Source organism: Amblyraja radiata, chromosome 1, assembly GCF_010909765.2.
Source record: "Amblyraja radiata isolate CabotCenter1 chromosome 1, sAmbRad1.1.pri, whole genome shotgun sequence".
Lineage (NCBI taxonomy): Eukaryota > Metazoa > Chordata > Chondrichthyes > Rajiformes > Rajidae > Amblyraja > Amblyraja radiata.
Window position 1 is genome coordinate 174,843,723 of NC_045956.1, and position 20,338 is coordinate 174,864,060.

The 20,338-nt window shown below is 44.8% G+C and overlaps 1 protein-coding gene across 1 annotated transcript in view; it reads right to left on the bottom strand.

The window, feature by feature from the left end:
• Positions 1-336: 336 nt before the first annotated feature.
• suclg1 (succinate-CoA ligase GDP/ADP-forming subunit alpha) overlaps positions 337-20,338 on the bottom strand; it is a 69,251-nt gene continuing 49,249 nt past the window's right edge. Inside the window, exons 8-9 of the mRNA XM_033035486.1 lie at positions 15,479-15,667; positions 337-581 (exon numbers count right to left, since the gene is read on the bottom strand). Coding sequence (XP_032891377.1) covers positions 555-581; positions 15,479-15,667 — 216 coding nt within the window. The 3' untranslated portion in view covers positions 337-554. The remainder of the gene's footprint in view (positions 582-15,478; positions 15,668-20,338) is intronic.

Consider the following 20,338-nt stretch of genomic DNA (forward strand, 5'->3'; position numbering starts at 1 on the left):
CAGCCTTCTGTGACAAAGAATCCCCAGATTCACCATTAGATTGGATGGGGAAAAACAACAGAAGTAGCGGATGAGGCAAAGATTAAAGTAAGAAATAGGCTAGGTTTACATCTCGTCATTGCAAAAGAGTTGCAAAAGTGGAACAAATCATTATTTTTCTTAGGTGTTGAGGTTACCAGCTACTGATATAAAAAATGTGGACAATTCTTGGGAAAGGATATAGTGAGATATAGATTACTGTGCAAACAGACAGTGAGCAAGTTAGTGGCAGCGATAATCAACTGGTCCAAACATTTGCACTGAAACATTATTCAATCAAATCCGAAAGCAGGTTTCGTTTTGAAAATTATTTATTTTATGGGAGTATTTCATCGAGTGTACGTACACATTCGGATAAAATAGACAAAACCTCTGTATATGGCTCTGTTTCAATAAGGGTCAATCATTGCATCCAGCCCATTGAACGGTAAGACAGTTGATCAGGGTATGGAACCGTTTAGGAAGCCTCTGGTCGTCTTCTTTTCTTTAAAAAAAAAAACTTTTCGGGAGACCATTTACAGCATCTTCTTCTTTTCAAATTCCTGGAATACAACAAGAAATATAAAGTACGGTTTAATCTCATTTATCAAAACGGATTTCAAATTGCATCTTGTTTGCTTGTTAAAGGAAGCATTTCAGTCCCAGATCAGTAAATGTATCTTTCTTTCGTAGGCGTCACGGTGGCGCAGCGGTGGCGCCAGAGACCTGTGTTCGATCCTGGCTACGGGTGTTGTTTGTACGGAGTTTGTACCTTCCCCCCGTGACCTGCGTGGGTTTTCGCCAAGATCCTCAGTTTCCTCCAACACTCCAAAGACGTGCAGGTTTGAAGGTTAATTGGCTTGGTGTAATTATAATTTGTCCCTAGTGTGTAGGATAGTGCTAGTGTACGGGGTGATGGCTAGTCAGCACGGATTCTAAACTAATAACTAAACTAATTATTTTGAACCTGCCACATCTTGTCCTTTTGTATTTAGAATTAAAAGATTATATAATCCCCATCCCAACGCCCCTATTCCCACAAAATTATTTTTTGCTTATTCTAAATGTAATAAAATAATTCCAATCTGTTGCTCAAAATTTGGAACTCTGTGCAGAAGTACACTTATCATCCACATCACAGTCCATAGGTCCAACACCAGACCCCTTGAGCCTCTGTGCTTTTTAAACAAAATTTAGAGATAGTGTCGAAACAGGTCCTTCGACCCATTGAGTCTGTGCTGACCCTAGCACTATCCTACACACTAGCGACAATGTACAATCTTTTCCATGCCAATTAACCTACAAACCTGTACGTTTTGGGGGTGTGGGAAAACCCACGCAGGTCACGGTGGAGAACGTACACACAAGCACCCGTAGTCAGGATCGAACCCGGCTCTCTGGCACTGCAAGGCAGCAACTCAACCGCTGCGCCACCGTGCCTCTTTTCTATAGACTCTGCGCTTTCAGCTGAGTAGGCCTTCACTGCTAGCATATCTTTCCACAAATGGAATAACTAAAGTGATACTCTGCAATTCCCTCCCAAGTATTTCTCTGCTTCATTACGAGCTAGCTGGTTAACCAAACTTTGTATCACCAGCTGCAGTTTTCATGTCTGGCGATCCCTGCTCAGCGCACAGAAGGCTTTGTTCATGAACAGGCACCAGATGTTTGGAAGTTTTCAGATTTTAGCACTTCAGCCCACCGAGTCCATGCCGACCATTAATCACCCGTCCACACTAGCTGCATGAAGGTTCGTCAGTTGGCGGGGTCGGTAACCCACCCGGAGGCTCGGCGGCGGCCTAACCGGGAGGGAGCTGGAGGCGTCGGACGTGAGGAGCAATGGCCAGTAGGAGGGTGAACCAGGGTAATGCCTCCAGCGCCTCCCAGGTCGGTTGCAGGAGGTGCCCCCGGGACACAAAGATGGCCTGGCGAGAAGAGAAGGACGTCGGTTGGCGGGAACTGCTCCAGTACATCGAGCATGCGGGCACTTTTTGGACTTTGTATAATGGTGGCAATAATGGTAGTAATAATGGCGGCAATAATGGTGGTGCCTGCATGTGTAATATATGCAAAAATAATTTCACTGTACAGCTGCATGTGTGACAAAAAAAGCTCCATTGACTGTCTCATCTACTCATTACACTTCTCTACTCCCCTACACAAAAGGAATTTCTTTAACCAGGGGGCGGTGGACCTGTAGAATTCATTGCCACAGGCAGCTGCGGAAGCCACCACAAGGTATTTTTAAAGTGAAGATTGACAGGTTAGAGATTAGGAAGGGCTCAAAGGTTATGGGGAGAAGGCAGGAGAATGGGGACTGAGAGCGAAAAATAGATCAGTCATGACTGAAGGGCAGAGTGGACTCGATGGGCTGAATGGCCTAATTCTGCTTCTATGTCTTATGGTCCCAGAGAGTCGGGGCAATTTACAGAGGCCAATTAACCTAAGATCCCGCAATGTCTTTGGGACGTGGGAGGAAACCCAGAGGAAACTCATGTGGTCACAGGGAGGACGTTGAAACTCCGCACAGACAACACCCGAGGTCAGGATCGAACCTGGGTCCCTGGCGCTGTGAAGGCAGCTGCTCAACCAGCTGTGCCAGTGTCATACTGGCAGACGTTAGCTGACGTTCAGCAAAATAGCGTCTGGTAGCACAGTAACGAAACTGGATGGACTGGTATCCAGAATCCTTAATGCAACAACACATTCAAACGTCTTACCTCTCCAGCTGAGTGTGAGAAAATTAAATTCAAGTAGCCTAATAAATCTGGAGGAAAAGGCCAGCATCAGTTAATGTTGACTGTGAAACTAATGGATTAGTATAAAAATAATCTGGTTCACTGTGTGCTTCAGGGAAGAAAGTCTGCCACCCTTACCTTGTCTGGCCAAAGGTACTTATCAGAGCAATATTGTTGGCTCTTAATTGCTGTCTATAATGGGTGAGCAAACAGTCGGGCAATCAGTAATAGAATAACAATCAACAGTGCAGCATAGGAATAGGCCCTTCGCCCCACATTGAGTGTGCCAAACATGATGCCAAATTAAACTAATCTCCTGCCTATACATGTGCCTAACTACCCACCACTCTCAATACAAAAGCTTGGCCTGCATAGAGTCATAGAGTGATACAGCGTGGAAGCAGGCCCTTCGGCCCAACTTGCCCATGCCGGCCAACATGTCAGGTCCGCATGTGTGGATGGAATCATCAAACCCCTCTGACATTTACAGGCATTACAATCAATATATCTAAAATATGACAATTTTTTCCCCCTTTGAATCACACTAAATAAAACCATTGAAATTTATGTAAAGAACAAGAACATAATGACTTGCCAGTTTCACTGATTAATCAACGCACCCAATCATTGGAGTCATAGAGTGATGATGTGAAAACAGGCCCTTCGGCCCAACTTGCCCACACCGGCCAACATATCCAGCTCCACTAGGCCCACTGGTCCATATCCCTCCAAACCTTCCCTACCTATGTACTTGTCTAACTACTTCTTAAATGTTGGGATAGTCCCAGCCTCAACTACAACTAGAAAAAGATACCCCTCAGATCCCTGTTAAATATTTTCCCCATCACTTTAAACCTATGTCCTCTGCTCCTCAATTCACCTACTCTGGGTAAGAGACTGTGCATCTACCCTATTCATTCCTTTCATCTCCTTTAAACGTTGCCCCTTTCACCTATAAGCCAGTCTTTGACTTTACCAACCTGTTTACTGTTTACCCTGTCTATGCCTCTCATAATTATATAAACGTATGCGAGGCAACGGTAATGAGCAATAAACAGCAATCTTTAGACTTTATCTCTCTAAAACTAAAACTAAATCTAAAACTAAAAACTAAGAGCCCTTCAGCCCACTGAGTCCGTGGCGACCAGCGATCCCTGCACACTTGCACTATCCTACACATTAGAAACAATTTTACCAACGCCTATTAACCTACAAACCTGTACGTTTTTGGAATGTGGGAGGAAACTGAAGCTCACGGGTAAAACACACACAGTCACAGGGAAAACGTACAATCTCCGTGCAGAGAAGCACCCGTAGTCAGGATCGAACCCGGGTCTCTGGCACTGTGAGGCAACACTACTGCTAGTGCCGCCCTGTCAAGTCACTGACACAATATCTTGTGAACGAACTAGTCGTGCATATTCAGCAGATAATTAATTTAATGCGCAGTTATATTTGGGGAGGTGGGACAAGATGGAAAAGAGGATCATCAATTTAAAAAATCCCTTTAGCTTTGTTTATTATTGTCATGTGTACAGAGGTACGGTGAAAAGCTTTTTGTTGCGTGCTTTCCAGTGAGCGGAAAGATTATATATGGTTACAGTCAGGCTGTCCACTGTGTGCAGATACAGGATGAAGGGAATAACGTTGAATGCAAGATAGAATCCAGCACTGTCAGAGTGAGGCCCAACGCAAACTGGACCTCATATTTCGCTTGGGCAGCTTACAACCCAGCGGTATGAATATTGAAAAATCGGAATTCATGTTGGAGCTATATAAAAATGTGGTTAGACGATATTTGCAGTATTGTGTGCAGTTCTAGTCACCCCATTACAGGAACAATTGGAGAGGGTGCAGAAGAGGTTTGCTAAGATACTGCCCAGATTCAAGAGTATTAGTTAAAAGTAGAGGTTAGACAAAGTGCAATTTTTTTCTCGGCAGCATCAGAGGTAGAGGGAGGACCTGAACCATCCGACCAACAATTAGAGGGCAGTTGTGAACTATTATCTACCTCATTGGGGACCCTTGGACCATCTCTGTCGTTGATCAGATTTTACTGGCTTTATCTTGTACTAAAGGTTATTCATGTTATTTACTTTATCGTGTATACATTGTAGATGGCTCGATTGTAAGCATGCTTTTTTTTCCCGCTGACTAGTTAGCACAGAACAAAACGTTTTCACTGTACCTCGGTACACGTGACAATAAACTAAACTCAAACTAGAAGTCTGTAAAATTATGGTAGCCATAGATTGGATAAATAATTTTTTTCCTAGGATGAAAATGTCAAATTCTAGAGGGCATGGGTTTAAGTTAAGCGAGAGGAAGTTTAACCAAGATTTGGAGGGCAACATTTTTTTCCCCTGGTAGGTGGGAGGTACCTGGAATGCACTTAAAAGGGGTGGTGGTAAAAACAGATACAATAGCAACGTTTGAGAGGCATTCAGACAGATGCAAAACAAGGATGCAGAGCGCATGCAGGCAAATGAGATTGGTTTAATTTAGCGGCACAGACAAGATGGGCAGTACTATTCTGCGTTTTTCATGTTTTATGGTCACCGTCCTTGCCCCCAATCACCATTTAATAACACTTCTTTATACGGGCGGACATATGGATAGACTGGGAAAGGTATGTTGTTCCAAAGTCAGCTGACGTACTGCAACTCCACGTCAGGGCAAACAAGTCAAGGGAAAGGCAAGCAAAGACTCCAATAACAGCTGTGAAACTACGATCCTTAGCTCTTAAGCACTCAGCTTGCAGCTGTTGATCATAAATCACCCTCAAAGCAAATAGCTTCTGAGAAAGGAAAAGATTCCTGCTATAAATTTAACCAGGAGTTTTTTTTAAATTAAACATATTAATCCCACTTTCAATAAAAACGTTGCTCCATCTAAATTGGTTTCTCTTGCAGGATTGAAACACATGTCTATATATTCACAAATTTAAGGTGTTGTTGCCTACCTACAGTTTTTCAATAAATTCTAGTCCATCCACTGAAAATATTTGCTTTGCCCTTGGATCTGTGGAATTCTCTGCCACAGAAGGCAGTGGAGGCCAATTCACTGGATGTTTTCAAGAGAGAGTTAGATTTAGCTCTGAGGGCTAACGGAATCAAGGGATATGGGGAGAAGGCAGGATAATGGGTGCTGATTTTGGATGATCAGCCATGATCATATTGAATGGCAGTAGGTTCAAGGGGCCGAATGGCCTACTCCTGAATATATTTTCTATGTTTCTATGATCCTGCTGCTACAGCAAATTCCCGTTTGACTCAGTCCCTTGGGGATGACAGAAAAAACTGTGGGAAAGCTGTTGTCAGTGCAGAAATCTTTTATTTAATTTACTTTACTGGATGCTAAAAGAATTTTACTGCATGTTGTGTATTCTCTGTAAACAATAGCAAGCTTGATTTATCTATCTTGTCTTCTCTCCTCCTTTCATCCCTGACTGTGCCGAGATTTATCAGTAACGCAAAACTCTCTGCCCTTGGTCCTCCTACTCTCCTCTGCTCCCTTCATTCGCTTTCCTTTTTACATTATTTGTGCATTTAGTGAATATCCTGCCAGAAATTGTCTATTAAAAGATCAATGCAGCTGCTCTCCTGAACAGAAATACAGAATTTTTAAAAAGCGATCGGCACGATTGGCGCAGCAGTAGAGTTGCTGCCTTACAGTGCCAGAGACCCGGGTTCGATCCTGACCGCAGGTGAGTTTGTACATTCTCCCCGTGACCTGCGTGGGTTTTCTCCGAGAAGCTCCAGGTTCCTCCCACACTGCAAATGCGTACAGCTTTGTGGGATAATTGGCTTGGTATAATTGTAAATTGTCCCTAGTGTGTGCAGGATAGTGTTAGTGTGCGGGGATTGCTGGCCGGCGCAGAAACGGTAGGCCGAAGGGCCTGTTTCCGTGTTGTATCGCTAACACTAAAGCTAAAACAAACACTTCTCATCCAGAAGCTACTAATGCGCTGTGATAAGCAATGCTCATAAGTTGTAGGAGTAGAATTAGGCCATTCGGCCCATCAAGTCTACTCTGCAATTCAACCAAGGCAGAGCAGAGTCTTTCTCTTTCAACCCCATTCTCCTGCCTTCTCCCCCTAACCCCTGACACCCTCACTAATCAATAACATGCTTACTAATCAAATGGACTGATTGTTCTCCAAATTCTGGCTTGACTGACAGATAGAAGATGAAATTAGAAATTAAATACATCTTAGCTAATAACAGCCTCAAATTTAGAAAAGTACAAGTCTAACCAGGCTAGAGAAGAATATGTAATCTGGGCTGTATACATACGGCAGTGAGGTACAGGGTACTGTGAGAAACAGTGCTTTAAGTGGTGTCAGGGTGAAGTATTAAAATCTAAGCCATTGTCTGGACTCTCGAGGGGATATGTATATGAAGATAGACACAAAATGCTGGAGTAGCTCAGCGGGACAGGCAGCATATCTGGAGAGAAGGAATGGGTGACATTTTCGAGTCAGACGGACATAAATGTCCATCGGCAGTATTCAATGTGAAGAGGAAAGGTGTTCTCTCTAGTCCTGGTCAATACTTATCCTTCCACTAACATCACTGAGACAGATTATGGTCATATATTTGGTTTCTGGCACAAGAGCTTACAGTGCATAAGACAACTGCATTTCCCTGTAATACAACAGTGGAAACATATGCAGAACACTGCACTTGCTGCCTATTAAAAGGCATCAAATAAAGGGTACTTTTAAAAAATAAAAAGCCAGATTACAAGAGTCCTTCTATCACCAAATGGTGACATGACGGCTCATCTCCAATTCTATCTGGTAAAAGTCAGGGATACAGAACAAGTCTCTAACCTCCTAGCAAAGCTGAGAATACAAACAACCTGCAATTAAGCTGAAATGGCATAGTTATTTCATCAGGGTCCATCCACGCTTAGTATAACCCCGTGTCTTCAAAACCAGAAGTTGGTCTTCAATGCATTCACAGAGCAGCCACTTTAATAGACTGTGTACTGCTGCCACCAAGTGGCATGTGCAAGCATTGGCACTTTCGTAGAACTGTTGAATAGACACAAGATGCTGGAGTAACTCAGCGGGTCAGGCAGCATCTCTGCAGAAAGGGAATAAGTGACGTTTCGGATGGAGACTCGACATCCTAGTACAGTAGAACTGTTGTTGGGTCCAAATTTTAAGCAAACGAGTTAAAACCCAGCTTCAAAAAAGTCTGAAGAGGGGTTTTGGCCCGAAACGTCGCCTATTTCCTTCGCTCCATAGATGCTGCTGCACCCGCTGAGTTTCTCCAGCATTTTTGTGTACCTTCGATCTTCCAGCATCTGCAGTTCCTTCTTGAACACTTCAAAAAAGCAATTCTGTCTGATATTTTAGGGGCTGTAGCAATTAGTTTCTCCATGGTAGTTTAGTTTAGAGATACAGCACAGTAACAGGCCCTTCAGCCCACCGGGTTTGCACCGACCAGCGACCCCAGCACATTAACATCCACTATTTTTATGTGACAATTTTTACATATACGAAGCCAATTAAAAAACCAGCAGCCCATGTTTACCTCAAAGCCCACCTGCAAGAGTATTCAAGAAGCAGGCGGGAAGCAGTGGGAAAAAAATTAAAGAGAGAAACATTGAACATAGAACAGTACTGCACAGGAACGGGCCCTTCGGCCCACCATATTTGTGCCGAACATGATGCCAAGTTAAACTGATCTCATCTGTCTGTACATGGTCCATATCCCTTTATTCCTTGCACTTCCATGTGCTTATCTAAAAACAATAAAGGAAAATGATCTCCAAAAGGATGAAAGAGTGACATGAAGAGCTATTGTACTGCAGAGGACCATAAAGGCAGGTGGTATATAATTCTGGCCATATGGAGCCTGCAGATACCTTTTAATCAACTGGGCACTGGTGGGCTGTTGATCAGTTTATAAATTAACACTCAATTTCTACAAGACGAGCTGAAAGACATAGCAGCTGCCCTCATAATCCTGAAGCACCTCCACCAAGAGCACCACAGCAATCTGAATCCCACTTGGCTTTCATTGAACTTAGCCAGGTTGAACGCTCTGAAGATGATGTTAAAACAACTCCACAGTTACCCTCTGGGTTACAAGATGAATTAGCTTCCGCATTGCCAGACTGGCATGGGAGCAATCTATTTCTGACTCATCTTTATCGGCACTCTATTCTGCTAATTTTCTTCTGGGCGGGGGGTGGGTGGGGGGGGGCTTGGCTGGCGAGGAGATGAGGAGGAATTTCTTCTGTGCTTGTTCTGAACTCTCCTTCATTAGGTTATTCTGTTGTACGTTAGTATTCTTTTCCACTGCTCAGATTTTTCACTCCAACCTTGCAATCGGGAATAGTGAAATGCCTGCATAAAGTAAAGGCGTCGGCTATTTACTAAATGGGCAGAGAATTCAGAGGTGCAAAGGGAACCTGGGATGGCTGGTGCAGGATTCCGAAAAAGTGGATAGGGTGAATGTGGAGAGGACGTTTCCACTGATGGGAGGGTCTAGGATCAGAGGCCAGAGCCTCAGAATAAAAGGACCTTCCTTCAGATTATAGATGATGAGGAATTTCTTTAGTCAGAGGGTGGTGAATCTGTGGAATTCATTGCCACGGATGGTTGTCAGGACTTTCGTATGGAGAAAGACTGGATATACTCGGCTTGTACTCGCTAGAATTTAGAAGATTGAGGGGGGATCTTATAGAAACTTACAAAATTCTTAAGGGGTTGGACAGGCTAGATGCAGGAAGATTGTTCCCGATGTTGGGGAAGTCCAGAACAAGGACTCACAGTTTAAAGATAAAGGGGAAATCCTTTAGGACCGAGATGAGAAAAACATTTTTCACACAGAGAGTGGTGAATCTCTGGAACTCTCTGCCACAGAAGGTAGTTGAGGCCAGTTCATTGGCTATATTTAAGAGGGAGTTAGATGTGGCCCTTGTGGCTAAAGGGATCAGGGGGTATGGAGAGAAGGCAGGTACAGGATACTGAGTTGGATGATCAGTCATGATCATATTGAATGGCGGTGCAGGCTCGAAGGGCCGAATGGCCTACTCCTGCACCTATTTTCTATATTTCTATGTTGTGGAGGCCATCAATGGATATTTTTAAGGTGGAGAATGACGGATTCTTGATTGGTACAGGTGTCAGGGGTTATGGGGAGAAGGATGGGGATGAGAGGGAAAGATAGATCAGCCACGATTGAAAGGCGGAGTAGACTTGATGCGACCAAATGGCCTAATTCTGATCCACGAACTTATGAAGGACAGAATTTGTTGCCATGCCTGGTTATCACGCTGCTCAGAGACTGGCAGGACTGTGCCAAATAAACCCGTGTCACTGGCACTGTAAGGCAGCAATCCTACCGCTGCCTGCTGCCACCGTGCTGCCTGCTACCCGGCATTCACCCAGACGTGGCAAGAGCAGGTTTTCTCCCCATTAATAAAAAAAAGCGAAATGCGTTTCACCAATGTAACAATTTCCTGCTCACATTCACAGACCCCACATATTTACCTATTTTAAAGATTAGGGCAACACAGAGGCGCAGCGGTAGAGTTGCTGCCTTACAACGCCAGAGACCCGGGTTCGATCCTGGCCATGGGTGCTGTCTGTGTGGAGTTTGTACGTTCTCCCTGTGACCGCATGGGGTTTCCCCATGTGCTCCGGTTTCCTCACACACTCCAAAGACGTTCAGGTTTGCAAGTTAATTGGTTTCAGTAAAATTGCAAATTGTGACTAGTGTGTAGGATAGCGCTGGTGTACGGGGTGACCGCTGGTCAGCGCGGAGTCAGTGGGCCAAAGAGCCTATTTCCGTGCCGTATCGATAGAGTGGTCATCTGTATCTCCAGATAACAACGATTGGCAACTAAATTCATTGAGGGAAGCCAGTCTGAAAATGCAATGCAACAAATCAAATTTTTTGGAATAGATTTCACACTACATTGAAGATGCAGACAGGCTACATCAGTTAGCTTCAAGCATCCGCTATCAAATCCGAGACCCTGCTACTTGCCTAAGAGAATAGCAAACTTGTTCCAGCCGAGAGATGAGCATTTGGCCCATCATGTTGGTGCTGGCTCTTCATAAATCAATCCAAAGAAAATCTTTGGGTAAACAGTGTCTCGCTGGCAAGAAGAGACATGCCGGCGAGAGTGACACAACAGAAAAGGAGGCCACGCTGAGCCAAGAAGCGTGCGCAACACTTTAGATTGATAGTATTTTTTGGTGAATGCTATCCAGTCAGCGAAAAGATTCAAGTCACTCACTTGAGGTCACAAGGATGTCAAAATCTAGAATTATGAATGGACGAGTATTTTCAGTTTATAACACTCTATCACAAAGCTCTCGCTTCAGTTTCCAGTCTGTAATCATTTCAGTTGCAATTGTGACCATACCAAGGTGGATGTTGTGTGCATTCTAGTTAGTGCATTTAAGTTTAGCTACCCATTAGACAGATCGCGTGGATTTTCTCCGTGTGTTCCGGTTTCCCCCCCACATTCTAAAAACACACAGGTTTGTAGGTTAATCGGCTTCGGTAAAATTGTAAATTATCCCTAGTGTGTAGGGTAGTATCATTGTATGGGGTGATCGCTGGTTGGCAATGAGTCGGTGGGCCGAAGGGCTTGTGTCCGCCCGCGCTGGATCTCTAAAGTCTAAAGTAAAGTCTTGTTATCGTACTTGCCTCGACTAGCTTCTCTGACAGCTTATTTCGTTCCAATACCCACGACCTTGTGAAAATAATAATATTTCCGGGTTTCTTATTAAATCTTTCCCCATCTCACCTTAAACCTATGTTGTCTGGTTCTTGATTCCCCTACTTTGGGTGGAAAACTGTGCATTCACCCTATCTATATCTCTCTTGAGTTTATACACCCCTTTTCTCAGTGTTAAACATGATCTCACAGACTGAGCCAAGTGAGTGACTCGGGCAACACTTTAGAATGATGGGGTTTTTTAAATCAACCTTTCCCAATTACTTTAAAGATATTTGAGAATGTAAATGTATTTTGATAGTTTAGTTTACTGTCCAGTGTTCCCTGATACAGTGAGAATCTTTTTTGGTGAATGCCATCCAGTCAGTGAAAAGACTATACGTGTGCAGATGCAGGACAAAGGGAATACATTAAGAGAATAGTTAGAGTAAGAAATGCTGCTGTTGAAATAAAAATGTTAAAGAGTGGAGTGACTGTAATGAATGATAGCTTGCAAAGAGTCGTCAGGCCTCGGCACCATCTTGTAATGAAGTGGAGTTGCATTTTAGTTTCAATTGACAAGATCTTTAAAATCCAAAAGATGCACAAATTTTAAAAAATGCTTGATAAAGCTTAGGAAAGAGTCAGTCAATCGTTTTAGCCGTCCACAAGATGACGGAAGCTGAAGCAACGAGAGAGCAAATAAAAATACTAACATTTGCAACTTCCAGCAACTCCAGTGTTTCTTGTTAAAGCAGCAGCAAGTCTTCATTTAAGTCATCCCAGGCACCCGTCTACATGCGCCTCAGTTCAATACAGCATGGAGAGCCAGTGGGGTTGCATGTCAAGCTGCCCAGCGGCACGGATCACAGTGCATCAGGCAGCTTTGTAGAAGACCACTGCGGAGAAGAGGAAAGCAGCATCCTGCCTTGCAGAGCAACATCCGGAGCGGTGCCATGAGCCGAGCTGCCAGGCAGAAGAGACATGCCGGCGTGAGTGACACAACAAAAAAGGAGGCCACGCTGAGCCAAGAGGCGTGCTGCCGCCAGGCAAGATGGATAGCAGCTGGAGAAAGAAAACAGAGCAGCGAGACGAGCAAGTCAGCCAGGCGCCATGCTCAGACGAATCAGCGCACGGCGAGTCCTGGAGTCATTGTGTTGCATTTTAAATTGAACTCTAAGAATGACATTATACTTGAAATATTGAAACCTGAAAACAGATTGTACCAGAAGCGATGGAGCTATTTTCAGCACTTTCAATTGCAGTCCACCATGTTATTTTTTATTAAAATAAGTTGCTGCGGAACAGAAGGAATAGAAATTATAATGTTTTTAGAGGACCTTTAATCTGCTGTAAACATTTAAGGAGCATTGAGCCAGGTAATTGGATAGGACAGGTTTAGAGGGATATGGGCCAAAGGCAGGCAGGTGGGACTAGTGTAGCTGGGGCATGGTGGTCAGCATGACAAGTTTGGCCGAAGGGCCTCTTTTCACGCTGTTTGACTCGATGACTTTAAATGAAAGAGGGAAGAGGAAAGTAATATTTCCTTTCAGTTCAGGCCAGGTCAGAGGGAGTTCCCTCCACCGCGGGTACCATGTAATCCCGTGCTCCATGGTCGGATAGTCGGCGACTAAACCGTCTCCCCCACCTGGTTTGCCAGGTGAGGAGGGGGCTGTGGACCCCCAGCAGGACCAAAAACAAGGCCTGTCAAAGGGCGGATGAGCTCCTAGCGAACCAACAGCCATTCACACTTCAGTAGAAGTTGCGATCACTGTTGTACATCGCATTGTAAGGAACGATGATAAAGCACGCACACCAAATATCCTATTATACTTCCAGAGCCGGAAGTCCGCTGTGGTGCGTCCCTCACCGTTCCCGTTGGAAACTAGCGCCACTGCATCGCTAATATCTCAACAATGATGATGATAATGATGATGATGGTGATGATGAGTTCAGCACGGAAGATCCTAGATTACACGAGCAATAAATGTTGGTGCGAATTAGGACAGCACAATGGGGCAGCTGGTAGAACTGCTGCCTCCCGGCACCATGGATCCTGGTTAGGATCTACTAGCACTAGCCAGATAACTAGTCCTAATTACCAGTCAAGCCCAATCAAAGATAGTTCGAGGGTTTCCAATAAGGTAGACAGTTGCTCAGTACTGCTTCCTCATTGTTGGTAGGATGGTTCACTTGCCTGATAACAGCTGGTAGTAAAAACTGTCCCTGAATCTGGAGGTGTGCTATTTCCATACTACTATACATTTTGCCCAATGGGAGAGGGGAGAAGAGAGCACGGCCAGTTTGCGACTCGACCTTCGGGTGTCTGAAATTGTGGAGTGGTTGAAACATACTGAGGAAGTCTCCCTGAAGAGGTTGTGATCAAACATCTGGAGCAACAGGTCACCACTATCAATGTTAGATTGGAATTAAAATAAAGACAAAGTGTTGGAGTAACTCAGCGAATCAGGCAGCATCCCTGGAGAACATGGAGAGGAGATGTTTCAGGTCAGGACCCTTCTTCATATCCAAAAAGTCACCTTTCCATTTTCTCCAGGGATGCTGCCTGACCTGCTGAGTTACTCCAGCACGTTGTGTCTTTTTTTTCTCGTAAATCAGCATCTGCAGTTCCCCGTTTCTACACTGAGATTGATGTCCCTACATTCTTGTAGATGACCAGTTAGGTATAACTGTGAAGACACAACATGTTTTTGTAGTTTTTGTCAGGGGATGTTTTGGTAGGTGGGGGAGGGGCATGGGGAGAAAGCCCTCGGTGAAGGGTCTTTTCAGCCCTACGTAAGCAGAACCCCCCACAATTTGACCTTCCTGGGAGAGATTTCTGCCCAGAGGCCCATGGGGAGAGTGGTAAGGATTGCATTTGAACATTTTCAGTATATTTGTTTATCTTTCAGTGGTTGTGAGGCTAGCAGTCAGTTATTGCAAAAAATAAAAAAATCAATCTTCAATCCAGGGTGAGGTTAACTGCTTGAACAAAGGCAATTGTCGAACGAGAGCTGTCTTTCCTGTACACACACTAATGCTGAATATAGACTATTTACTTCTCCAGCTCCAGACTCCATGTAGCTGTGGCATTTAGGTGTGGCACGGTGGCGCAGCAGTGGAGTTGCTGCCTTGCAGCACCAGAGACCCGGGTTCGATCCTGACCACGGCTGCTGTGTGTTTGGAGCTTATATGTTCTCCTCGTGACTTGCATGGATTTTCTCCCGGTGCTCTGGCTTCCTTCCACACTCCAGAGACGTGCAGGGTTGTAAGTTAATTGGTGCGTGTGTGTGTGTGTGTGCACGTGCATGCATGTGATAGTGTTAGTGTACGGGGATCGTTGGTCGGTACGGACTCGGTGGGTCGAAGGGCCTGTTTCCGTGCTGCATCTCTTAAACTAAACTAATAAAACTGAACGAGGTTAGCTGCTTGAACAAAGACCATTGTCCATAGAGAGGTGTCTTTCCTGAACATCCGCTTAAGCTGAATGAAGGCCTTTTATTTCAACCGAGGATAGATGCAAAAAGCTGGAGTCACTCAGTGGGTCAGAGAGAATCTCAAGCGAAAAGGAATAGATGAAGTTTCGGGTCTTGGTCTGGGTCCAGTCTACAGATCCAGTGTCCATGCAGCTCATTCCAAGGTAGATCTTACAACTATTAGAAAATGTCCAGTTCCAGCTTAGTTTAGTTCAGAGATAGAGTGCAGAAACAGGCCCTTCGGCCCACTGAGTCCCTACCGACCAGCGATCCCCACACACTAACACTATCCAACACACACTAGGAACAATTACACATACACCAAGCCAATTAACCTACAAACCTGTACGTCTTTGGAGTGTGGTAGGAAACCGGAAGATCTCAGAGAAAACCCACGCGGTCATGGGGAGAACATACAAACTCTGCACAGACAGCACCCGTAGTCAGGATTGCACTCGGGTCTCCAGCGCTGCAAGGCAGCAACTCTACCGCTGCGCCACCGTGCCGCTCCCTTTATTCTTACACTTTGTAAACTCCAGAGCGTAAATTAATATTGACCTTCAGCATGGTGCTGCCCAGCTGGGCGGGGGACATGCTGATCACCACACCGGCCTGCTGTAGGGCAGCAATCTTCTCTTTGGCTCCACCTTTGCCTCCAGCGATGATGGCACCAGCGTGACCCATTCTCCGGCCTGGCGGAGCGGTGAGTCCAGCAATGAACGACACGACCGGCTTAGCGTTGGGCCCCTATTAAACAAAAAAGGGCATTTAAATTATTGAAAATAATGTGGTATGGTATGGGACTTTATTTCTCACATGGACCAAGGTACAATGACATTTGTTTTTGTATATAATTCAGTACAAGTATCACTCTACACAAGCACTCGGATACATCTTAGATAATAGTCTCAGATACAGTACAAGTTTACAGCAGTAGTACATTGAGAGTATACTGAGCTGTCGACTTTTCACCATTACCCCCTCCATGACACACTGGTCAACCTGAGGAGCACCTTCAGCAAAAGACTGGTTCCACCAAGATACAGCACAGAACACCACAGGAGATCCTTCTTCCCTGTGGCTATCAAACTGCACAACTCCACCCCCTTAATTGTTCTATCGTATCGTATTTTCAAGTCCCAGTAGTTGTAAGTGCAGGGATCTTGATCTGACCATGAAGGTCTGTTGCCCTGCTGGCGTTGCAGGGTCGGCTTGGTCAAGCGTAGCTGTGGTGTCTTTCACCACTGCTCCACCGCTGTAGGCCACATCCAATCCACATGCTCGGTCTCTTGGAGCGGCGCCCGGTCCAGGCTGCTGCAGGGCCTCCAGCGGCCCACTTCACTGTCGAGGCCGTGCACTCACTCCTGCAGCTGGTCTGCTTACCGGCCTAACATACTATCATTAAAAACCCAGGTTCGCTCATTATCATTTGGGAAGGGAATTTGCCATGCTTAATTACCCAGTCTGGCCCACAATCATAGAGGCATTATCATACCAGCATGGAAACAGTCCCTTCGGCCCAACTTGCCCATGCCAACCAAGATGCCCCATCTCTAACTCACCTCTGATCCATAACTTCCCCCTAAAATAACCTGGCAAAGCACTTAGTCATATGGAATCAGATGGACAATAATTGATAACCTTGCGAACTAAACCTACTTCATTGAGAAAAGATTCTGTTCAGTTTGGTTTAGTTTATTGCCACATGTACCGAGGAACAGTGAAACACTTTTGTTGTGTGCTAACCAGTCAGCGGAAAGACAATACATGATCACAATCGAGCCATTTACAGTGTATAGATACATGATAAGGGAATAACGCTAAGTGCAAGGTAAAGCCAGCAAAGTCCAATCAAAGATAGTCTGAGGGTCACCAATGAAGTAGATGGTAGTTCAGGGCTGCTCTCACGTTGGTGGTAGGATGGTTCAGTTGCCTGATAACAGCTGGGAAGAAAGTGCCCCTAAATCTGGAGGTGTGTGTTTTCACACTTCCACACCTTTCGCCCGATGGAAGAGGGGGGGGCAGGGTGCGACTCGTCCTTGATTATGCTACTGGCCTTGCTGAAGCAGTGTGAGGTATAAGTGGAGTCAATGGAAGGGGGGTTGGTTTGTGCGATGGCCTGGGCTGCATCCACAATTCGCTGCAATTTCTTTCAGTCTTGGATGGAGCAGTTCCCAAACCAAGCTGTGATGCATCCTGGTGCATCTAATAGAACAAGTCTGACAGCAGAGGGGAGAAGAGGGAGTGACTGGGGTGAAATAGGTCCTTGGTTATGTTGGCTGTTTTACTGAGTGTAGATGAATCGACGGTGGGGAGACTAGTTTCTTCCCAGCTGTTATCAGGCAACTAAGCATCAGCTAGAGTTCAGCCCTCACCTCCCATCTACCTCATTGGAGACACTTGACCAAGTTTTAATCGGACTTCAACGTTCTATCTTACACTAAATGTTATACCCTTTATCCTAATATCTATACACTGTGGACAACTTGATTATAATCATGTATAGTTTAGTTTAGTTTACAGTTACAGCACGGAAACAGGCCCTACGCCCACCGAGTCCTCACCGACCAACGATCCCCGCACATTAACACTATCCTACACACACTAGGGACAATTTACACATACACCAAGTCAATTAACCTACAAACCTGTCCACCTTTGGAGTGTGGGAGGAAACCGAAGGTCCCGGAGAAATCCCACATGGTCACGGGGAGAACATACAAACTCCGTACAGACAGCGCCCGTGGTCAGGATCGAACCCGGGTCTCTGGTACTGCAAGCGCTAAGGCAGCAACTCTACCGCTGCGCCACCATGCCGCCCGCAGTCTCTTCTTTGACTGGATAGCATGTGAACAAAAGCTTTTCACTGTACCTCGGTACAAGTGACAATAATCTAACCTAACCAACTAGAAAGTACTTGGACAATTTACGCTGGCATTTGCCTTTCAGTAACCTCACCAGATTTGAAGAAGATTGATGATGCCAATAGCCCCCAAATGGGCAGCACGGTGCAACGGCAGAGTTGCTGCCTTACAGCGCCAGAGACCCAGGTTCAATCCTGACTACGTGTGCTGTCTGTACGAAGTTTGTACGTTCTCCCCATGACCTGCATAGGTTTTCTCCGAGATCGCCGGTTTCCTCCCACACTCCAAAGACGTACAGGTTTGTAGGTTAATTAGATTGGTACAAGTGTAAATTGTCCCTATTGTGTGTACAATAGTGTTAATATGTGGGGATCACTGGTCAGTGTGGTCTCGGAAGGCAGAAGGGTGCATTTCCGCGCTGTATCTCTAAACTATAACTAAACTAAACCCGTCATGAGCTAAATTCCCCTGACAAACATCTGACAAGCCTACACCTCCTTTTGAACTATTCTCAACCTCCCCAACATGCTGTGTTGACAATGCCTCAAACCACTCTTTTTGGTGTCACTCAAACTGTCAAACTGAAAAAGGAAATCAGCATCTTGCTCCTATGGACTATGTTCAAATTCAAGTCTATTGAGAGGAACAGCAGCAACCAAGATTAATGTCACACTCAGCACTACCATCTGGCCGCAGTGCTTGCAACAATCTTCAGTGTAATCAGCATCAAATCCTCGCCATCTCATGCACAGCGCTTCAACACACAGAATTATTCAAGAAAAAGGAGAGTTTTACTACAGACAGCACTGTTATCAAAGCAGCCTTTAGGATCCCGAGATCTTGGGGCGGGGGGGGGAAATAAATAATTAACCATATTAATTCCCCTTTCCCTCTCCAGAATTGAAATGCCCAGAAAGCTTGCATGAAATAAAATTGCTCCAGAGAAAAAGGAAGGTAAACATTTTTTTTTTAAATCACAGCTCAAACATAGGATGCAGGTCAAGACTGAAAAAATATTGAATGAAGAGCGACCCTCATGGTTATAATATAGAATAGCACAGCACAGAAACCAAACATGTTTGTGTCGAACATGTCAAGTTAAACTGACCTCTTCTGCCTGTACATGATCCACGTCCCTCTATTCCCTGCCATGTGCCTAGAAGCCTCTTAACACCATTATTCTGTGTACCGCCACCACCTCATGGCGATGCGTTCCAAGCCCCACTCTGTGGAAAGAAACTTGCCCCTAAACCTACTTTAAACTTTCACCCTGTCACATCTATGCCCTCTAGTGTTGGATATTTCCACCATGGGGAAAAAGGTTCTCACTGTCTATCTATGAGTGTCATCATTTTATACATTTAATATTTTTTATTACGTATATAAAATTAAATAAATAATAATATTAATAAATAATATTACACGGTTATAATATTGATTAGGTTAAGATTAAGGCTGATGAGGAAGGTCACAGATTCAATATCTAGGTGAAACTTACTTGTCAAACTTCACAAGAATATGAGAACACAGCAAACAGGAGGAGAACGAGGTTCCCTGGTCCCTCAAGCCTGCCCCATTAATCAATATGATCCTGGTGTAACTGCCCTAAGCCTCTATTCTTCTGTGTCAGTTCCCCACAATCAAAATTTGTAATATTTCAAAATCTCAACTGCCTCCATTGATTTTGCCACTGCAACCAATTCAGAGCAGAGAATGCTAGATTTCCATCACTCTCCGTGAGAAATAAATTACTACACACCACCATTTTAAATACAGGATAAGGGAGTTGCTACTTACGTCAGAAAAAAAACACACAAAGGGCTGGAGTAACTCAATGGGTCAGGCAACATCTCTGAAGAAAATTAAAAGGTAATGTTTCGGGTTGGGACCCTTCTTCAGTATAAATACGTCACCCATCCATGTTCTCAAGATGTGCTGCCTGACCCATTGAGTATTCCAGCACTTTGTGTCCTTTTTTGTAAACCAGCACTCTGTAGTTCCTTGCGTCTTCATGTTCCTTATATCTTCTTGTTAGAGACTCTCCCATGAGTGGAAACTTCCCAACATCTATCTTGTCATGTTGCCTTAGAATCTTAAATCGTTTAGCTTGCTTAGATATACAATTAGCGCCTGCATCAAAATTGCACCTGGGATGCAGGCACTAGTTTTGAATCGTCTTTTATTGTCACATGTACAAATTAAGGTACAGTAATATGCAAATTACCATACAGCCATATGGGGTGGGGGAAAGCGACAAGACACACAACTACATAAAAGTTAACATAAACATCCACCACAGCGGATTCCCCACATTCCTCACTGTGAAGGCAAAAAAGTCCAATCCATCGGGGCAATCGAAGCTCCCGTGTCAGGGCGATCGAAGCTCCTGCAGCTTTGAGCTCCCGAACTCGGTCTCTGTCCAGAGACAGTGAGCTCCGCGATGTAAAAGCCCGCAAGCACACGCAGTTGGAGCTCCGAGGTCGATCCCTGACAAAGGGATGTTAAAGTCCTGCAGGCTCCCGCGGTGGAACTCTCAAAAGTCAGCCTCCAGCAA